The sequence below is a fragment of the Sinocyclocheilus grahami genome, unplaced genomic scaffold (genome assembly GCF_001515645.1).
Source record: "Sinocyclocheilus grahami isolate Dianchi unplaced genomic scaffold, SAMN03320097.WGS_v1.1 scaffold191.1, whole genome shotgun sequence".
Lineage (NCBI taxonomy): Eukaryota > Metazoa > Chordata > Actinopteri > Cypriniformes > Cyprinidae > Sinocyclocheilus > Sinocyclocheilus grahami.
Window position 1 is genome coordinate 750,281 of NW_015505370.1, and position 8,147 is coordinate 758,427.

Sequence of the window (8,147 nt, forward strand, 5' to 3'; positions counted from 1 at the left end):
GGGGGGGGGGGGGGGGGGGGGGGGGAAACAAAGAAAACACTTCATTTAGCAAAACAATGCCATATAAACAGATTGTGTTCCCTTATAGTAAACAAATTGACCCCTGTACACTTGTTGACCCCTTACCCAATCTTAAACCTACCCATACCATCAAACCTGTCCCTAACCTTACTCGTATCACACCTCAACAGCAGCAAAGGAGTTGTGCATTAACAAAAGCTTTTAATCATTTTATAACAGCTGTTAAAATCATTTGTAGATTTTCAAGATGTGCATGATCATATGAATTAGAAGTTTAATAACATTTGTAAGCATTTTAAATTTACATGAAATGTTAATTAGGTGATGTTTAATACACTTATTAAATATTAATAAGCACATTAATTCACATTTGTATATAATATATATGTGAACTAATGATCCGTTAAGCATTATGTAATGCTTTATTAACGAAAGTTATTATAAATAGTGTTACCCTGTGCAGTATTGCTGAAGTTTCATTTTTAACTTGTTACACAGTGAAGCTGTACTGCACTTCCAAAGAGAAAAGATTTCTCATAACCAGAGCCTCAGCTTTCTTGATCTCTATACAATATGGAAAAAATAAATAAAATAAATTCCTTAGTCTGATATTCCTTCTTTCATTCCCTCTGTACTTGAAAGAATAATGATGTTAGAAGTGACTTAAAAAAAAAAAAAAAAAAAAAAAAAAGTCATGACAGTACATACTTTGGTTTTAATATTTATTACAATTTTAGACAGTGCATTAAAACAATAATAAAAAAAATTCAACCTAAATAAGCAAATTTTAAAGAGTCAAACATACTGGAAAAATATGGCTGGTGCATAAAAGTTGTGCTGAAATTTTCTAGATCGTGATCTAAAACTGATTGCAATGTCCCAGACCACAGTTATCATTCTGCAGTGCATTAAAATGTCATTCCAGTTCTAAAACGTACCTGATCGAAGATCCCGGTGTAAGAAGACTCTATAAAGACTATATAAAACTCACTGATTAACAATACTTTGTATAATGTATCATGGCCATAGACGATGGCAGTCAGCTTAAAGTTGAAGACGTTCAATGTCTAAGTTTTGAACGGTACTCTTTCCAGCTCTCCTACATTTATGCAGTTTTTGATGGTTACATTGGGATTCCAGCCACAATTTCAGATTCAATGCCACAGTGGTCCTCACCTCGGAGAATCTTGAAAAATCCTAAAGTTGCAACAAAAAAAATTGGGCAGATGAAGCAAACTCCTGTACAGTCTGTAAACAGAATAGAGTCTGGAAATGTGTTGGTACAAAAAGACATGAACACTTCCTTGGCATTTCATTGGGTTGGGTAACAAACTGCAGACAATAAGAGGAGCATTTTAGTCTTCACACAAAAGAAAATAAGCCTCACCATTATCACCCCAGTCAGTGTTCCAAGAGTTAGCAGCAAGCCAGTAGGGGACGCTATTCTCCTCTCCCCAGCCCAGGATCTTAATGGCATGACCACCTAGTACAGATCCACTCACGTGCTGATATACACCTACAAAAAGGAGTAAAAAAACCAAATTATCAACAGCTCCATGTTGTATTAGTACTCTTGCCATGTACATGAATAGACAAACCAACCAGATTTATAATGCAGGAAGTCCTCATAGACAGTGAACGCTGCCTCTACTGGGCCGTTCTTGAAGAGCTCTTTCATAATGTCCTTCTGATTAGATGGGACACTATAGGATGTCTTTCCTGCCATGACAAACAAGACACAGAAATAAAAGTTCAATGAATTGATCTTTCAGCAGCACAAATTATTATATCGAGCGCACAATTTAGCAAACCAAGGAGAGGGGAGCGAGGCGAGGTCGAGCCCAGCTAACCGAAAGGGCTGAGACCACGCACAGGAAAGCCAGCCGCCACATTCTGAAACACAAATTCAATTAATATCACTTACATACAGAAAGGCGGCTTTACGTTTAATTCTAACGGCCCAAAAATCCCACTTTAATCACTCTTTGATACAAACTGCAGCTAAAACACTGCATCTACATAGCCAGCTACATGAATCACTTCAGCTAAATAACTTCACATAGCTGTAGTCTACATCACGGAAGTTGTGTCCAGCCTATAGGAGAGAATAAGTTTAATGTGAAATTATGCAATAGACGCTAAAAATAAAATGCCTCAATACAAAGATCTTTCCAATACTGGCTCATTTATTCTCACTAGGATGCGGTTTAGGGAATCAGTGAATAGAACAGCTTCTTACCTTCCAAGTAGTGTTTGCTTTATTGATGAAATTTACCATCTCATGGGAGAGGGGAGCGAGGCGAGGTCGAGCCCAGCTAACCGAAAGGGCTGAGACCACGCACAGGAAAGCCAGCCGCCACATTCTGAAACATAAATTCAATTAATATCACTTACATACAGAAAGGCGGCTTTACGTTTAATTCTAACGGCCCAAAAATCCCACTTTAATCACTCTTTGATACAAACTGCAGCTAAAACACTGCATCTACATAGCCAGCTACATGAATCACTTCAGCTAAATAAAGTTTTGAAGTTCTAAACATCGTAGCCTTGAATCAACGTTAGTCAGGTGGCACATCAAGACCACTTCTCAAACTTCAGGTGAAACCGATCACTGACTGCCTACAGTAGTGTCATCTTCAGACTGCAGTCATGCAGAAGTGAACGCTTAAAAGACATCTTAAAATAAACACGGTCAAGATTCCTAAGGGTTACACAACCAGCCAAACAAGTCTTGATTTTAAAAGGGGCCCCTCACTCACAGTAGTTTAACAGTAGACGTGGTTTTAAACAATTGTACGTCCGTATTACTGACTTCTACCACAATCTTGACAACTGCAGGGAATTGTCGTCACGAAGCACCAACTTATCAATATAATTTTCATACGTGGACTTACACTTCCTCTAAAAGGTCTATAACGACATCACTAAAGATGTGCGTGAGTCAGCAATTTACAGGAACCTGCTAATATCGAGAAAGCCAGCCTACTCGGACCTTAAACCCCCGCTGGAATCTGGACTAGCAAAAACTGCTTCAAAAAGAAGCACTAACGCCGTCAGAATTCAACTATATAGCGAAGAACGCAAATATAAAACTGCTCGCAGCATTTGAAAGTATCCACTTGAAGAAAAAGGTAAAATAGCCTGCTTATGTTTGCAACCTAATAGTGTATTTGGAAGTAAACGAGCAGCGTATTGTCAGTTAGAGCAACTGAAGCGTTCACTTGTGTTCAAACATAAGCTCTGGTTTCCAATTCTCCTACTTTCGTTTTTAACTGCAGGCCTGTTTAACAATCAAAGGAACAATGAATCCATTTTATCACCGATCAGGAAGTGCCTTTGAAATGAAGATAAACTCATGCTATTCCCTGATAAAGTGTTTCGCATTGTAATTTTCGTATGATCATTTAAGATATGCTGCTTTATCGCCATGACACTTTTCTCAATATCTATTTGTAGTTGAAATTATAAACAAACAAATCATAATAATAACCTACGTCCTCGTAATTAAAAAGCAGATTTTAGGAGCAAAGTCCTACCTATCTTTTGTCTGCTGGCCGTCGTTGTCTTTGAAATGCGTGTCTCACTCCCCAAGAGCTGCACTGGGCGGAAATAAACACTAGCTGGCTTGAGCAGCAAACTGAAGGCTTTATAGCGCAACAGCAGATCACGTGATAAATCATGTGCGCTCGGGGGTCTCATGACTCTGACGTGATCACATCTCTCTACCCGAGTAATCACAGTACTGTATGCTAATTTAGTTTCTTATGTAACTGTAATGAATCGTATGGAAGCCAAAGAAAATCATGCTCCAATCATCATTATGACATAAATAGTCAAAACTCTGGCATTAAGGTCACAATTATAACTTTTATGACTTTTAGGTCACAATTTCGAATTTTTGTCATATTTTAAACGTGTATCTCACACAGTTTCAACTTTTACGTCATAATTACAGAAGTGCAATTATGTAAACTTTATTTAGTTTTTTTTTTCATTATTGTCTGAATATTGTTTCAACTTTGTTTAACATTTTATAGTCAAAATAAATAAAATAATGAAATACAATTAAGAAAAATGAATACAGTTATTAATAAACAAAATAAAGGCAAACAGCTGATCAAGAAAACAGGTGAAAAGAAAATCACATACGTAAAATTATAATAAATAAGTAATATATATATATATATTATTATATAAAAACAACCTAAACGAACACGTGCAAACGGTCCAAGATTTATAAAAGGTTTTTTTTTTTTCTTTTGAAAGAGAGAAAAGCTTGGGTTTCATACTTTCATTGCTCGGTATGTGCTGTCACATGAGCGGCAGCCTCCAAAAACGGATCGGAGAGACAACACAAAGCGCAGTTAGCGCAAAAAGCTCACTGCCCTTCAATAGCAGAAATAATATCACATTCACAAACTTTGAAAAAAGCGCAACGATGCAGAATCGCAAGGGAAGTGCGATCATATGGAGTCACGTCTGCCTCTACTCTTTTTCAGGAGTCATTGTTTTATTGGAGAAAGCGGCACGTAAGTTATTTTCCGGTGAATCATTCCTTTCCAAACCGCTATCTGTGCTTACTGAACATATTTTGGGAACTGCGTCGGCATGTGGATGTGGTTTTTGCCTGTTCGGACATGTTGTATTATGAGTTCAGTTTTGTTATTGCACATTGTTGCTGCTATGGTTTTACTGCGCTTTTTTCATGAATGGAGAGCAGGGGGCGTGTTCTGTCACACACATGCTTTACATTAGAGCCACTGTCCTGTCACACCTGCCTGTAGCTTTCTAGTGATCTTGAAGACGTTGATTAGCTTGTTCAGATGTGTTTGATTAGGGTTGGAGGAGCTAAACTCTGCAGGACAGTGGCCCTACAGGACCGAAGGTGCCCAGCCCTGCATTAGAGACATACCCCAAATGTTAAAAATAACATTACGGTATTCAATTATAAAATACTTGACAGATCATTAAATCATTAGTTTGTGCATTCAAATACATATTATACATGTTTGTGAAGGACTTATTAAAGTTATAATAGTTTACCAATCGTTCAGTAAAAAGAAATGTAAAAAAATACTTTTTTTCCCTGTGCAGTCACACAAATGGGAATGACAAATTAAGATAATTAAAGATGAAATGCTTTCAAAAATATTTAATCATTGATGCAAACTTCATCAAATATGAGACAAAAGTCAGTCTTGTGCTGATTTAGTTCAGTTCAATAACTGTGTATAGTTCATCAATAATGAAATGCGTCCATTTCAGCTATAAGCAGCTCTACAGAAGACAATAGTGTTGTTATTCACCTCGAGTCAATGTTGATTCAGTTCATCTCAGTAACAGCATTGTTGTTGAAAATGGACTCGGTTGTTTGACTTATTTGTTGTTTATGTCATCAGTCGGACTGTGCTTTACGCACTACCTCTGGATGGGAAAGGAGCTGCTGGCCTGGCTGACTCTGGCTCCGTGTCTGCCTGTCACGGCTGTGCAGCTGCTTAGTCTGAAGTGGTACATCACTGATGCAGAAAGATCCAAGCCCTCACTTCTCCTTGTGCACTGTCTGCATCTGGGCGACTACCACAGGTCAAAAACGTTCTATCACTTAGAACTGTTTTAATTCAGTTGTACAGAATGAGGTGGAAAACTGTACTAAATTACTGTACAATATAATGACAGTGATACATAATCGAGAGAATTCATGAGAACATGTTCAGATCCCATTTAACTCCTAAATCATGAAAATGTCAATGTAAAACATCTTAAAGGTCCTATAATCGGTTTATTTTCTTTAAAAATGTATAATAAAAAAAATAATAACAATGTACACTATCATTCAAAAGGTGATAGATTATTTTTCAGCAAGGGTCAAAAGTGACGGTAAAGACATTTATATTGTTACATAGATTTCTGTTCCAAATAAATGCTGTTAAAGGTCCTATAATCGGTTTATTTTCTTTAAAAATGTATAATATAAAAAATAATAACAATGTACACTATCATTCAAAAGGTGATAGATTATTTTTCAGCAAGGGTCAAAAGTGACGGTAAAGACATTTATATTGTTACATAGATTTCTGTTCCAAATAAATGCTGTTTTTTTAACCTTCTATTGATCAAAGAATTGTGGAAAAAATGTATCCCAATTCCCACAAAAATATTTAGCAGCACAACTGTTTTCAACACTGATAATAATAAGAAATGTTTCTTGAGCAACAAATCAGCATATTGGAATGATTTCTGAAGGATCATGTGATACTGAATACTGGAGTAATGATGCTGAAAATTCAGCCTTGCCAACACAGGAATAAATTACATTTTTTAAAAATATATTAAAATACAAAATGGTTATTTTAAATTTTAATGATATTTCACAATTTTGCTGTATTTTTGATCAAAAACATAAAAACGTTCTTTCAAAAACATAAAAAATAAATACAAAATCTTACTGACCCCCAAACTTTTGAACTGTAGTGTAATTTCTCATTGTGGTTGAAATAATACCTGTGCATCTTCATATCAGGTTTCACCAAATTATATTATTTATCATACAACAGGCTATTGGTTTCTGAGATATGTTTGTAAGTTTTTTTATGCTTGCAGGTTGTGGTGCTGCATGAAGTCTCAGGGTGGGCAGGTTAAGTTTGGTGCATTACTAATGCAGCAGGCTGATGTGTCTGCTCTGTTACTGATCGAGGCCCTGACACTCAGCCTGCCTCAGACCTAGAGTTTATTCACCCTTCACCCTGGCTTTCTGTCACCAGGTACACAACTTCCCATTGGCACAAACAGAACTAGCTTCACGTCAACAGTTTTCTGTGGTAGTATTAAATTAGTCAGTGATTATGATTGAATGAGTCACTGAGTAATAAAAAAAATTGTGCTTTTGTAAATGTTATTATGGTAACACAGTTGTTAAGATATACTGTACTATTGTAATTGTGAATTAATCTGTGCACAATACTTAAAGTTCACCCAAAAATGAAAATTTGCTGAACTTTGCTCACCCTCAGGCCATTCAAGATGTAGATGAGTTTGTTTCATCGGAACAGATTTGGAGTAATTACAGCTAATTCATCAGCTGTTTGGACTCTCATTCTGACGGCACCCATTCACTGCAGAGGATCCATTGGTGAGCAAGGGATGTAATGATCAAATTCTCCAAATCTGTTCCGATGCAGAAACCGTTTCCTTGAATCAGTTTCATAGTCACAGGAAACCGTTTATGCCCTGAATCTCTTTAAACTTTTACAGTGGTCTTATGTGTTGAATGTGTCCTGGTTTCTGGTCCTGTACAGCCGCTCATGCTTTCTGCTCCGTCCCGGTCACCTGCACGTGACTCCTGCTGCAATGCTGTGCCAGTTCATATGGAGAGGGGGCATGCTGGGTGCCAGGGTAGCCAGCCTCATGTCCTTATGCAGTTCGTTTCACTGGTGGTCCTGTGGAGTCGTGGGTGAGTCAAGCTGTGTTATTGTGTAGACAAATACTGCACAGACAAAAGCTTTCACAGTTAGTTTGCGTGACAGCCTTGAGTGCTTTTATGTAATTTGTCATTGCCCAACTCTTACCTGGAAAGGGATGATTAGTTAATAAATGGCTGCTTTGTGGTTGTCTCTTTAAATCCCTGCTCAGGTTTCCACTGGCTCATTCTGGCATTCTGGCAAGTGTCCCAGCAGACAGACATCTGCATTAACCGTGGTTCCTGGCAGCTCTTCAACTTCGTCTTAGGGGCAATGCACATTTTTCTCTTCCTTAACGTTAAAGACGGTCCCTCCTGATAACGCATGACTGGATTCTATTTGGTTGGTCTCTCTGCACTGCAGTGTTATTTTAGTATTATTTATATACTTTTGTATATATTCAGTTTTAAAGTTTTAGTAATTTTATTGTTTTTGTCATTTTTATTATTTTTTAAATATTTAAAAATAGTTTTAAAATTATATATATTTTTAAAATATATGCTTCATTTAAAGGTGACATATCATGAAAATCTGACTTTTCCAGGTTTTAAGTGCTATAATCAGGTCTCCGGTGCATCTACCAGCCAAGGAAACGTGAAAAAGATTAACCCAGTAACTTTGTTTTGGGAAGCCTTTTTCTGCAAGCTTCTGAGAAAACGAGCGCGT

General features: G+C 37.0%; 1 protein-coding gene and 1 pseudogene across 1 annotated transcript; one reads left to right on the forward strand and one right to left on the reverse strand.

Moving 5' to 3' along the window:
- Positions 1–920: 920 nt before the first annotated feature.
- LOC107594835 (cathepsin B-like) lies at positions 921–3,662 on the reverse strand. The gene is made up of 7 exons (XM_016285044.1): positions 3,561–3,662; positions 2,261–2,384; positions 2,081–2,116; positions 1,894–1,914; positions 1,624–1,786; positions 1,409–1,537; positions 921–1,218 (listed from the first exon to the last, which is right to left on the reverse strand). Exons 2-7 carry the CDS (start codon positions 2,381–2,383, stop codon positions 1,145–1,147), a joined length of 546 nt encoding a protein of 181 aa, XP_016140530.1. The 5' UTR covers position 2,384; positions 3,561–3,662; the 3' UTR covers positions 921–1,144.
- Positions 3,663–4,375: 713 nt separating this feature from the next.
- Positions 4,376–8,147, forward strand: part of LOC107594836 (XK-related protein 5-like) — a 7,231-nt pseudogene continuing 3,459 nt past the window's right edge.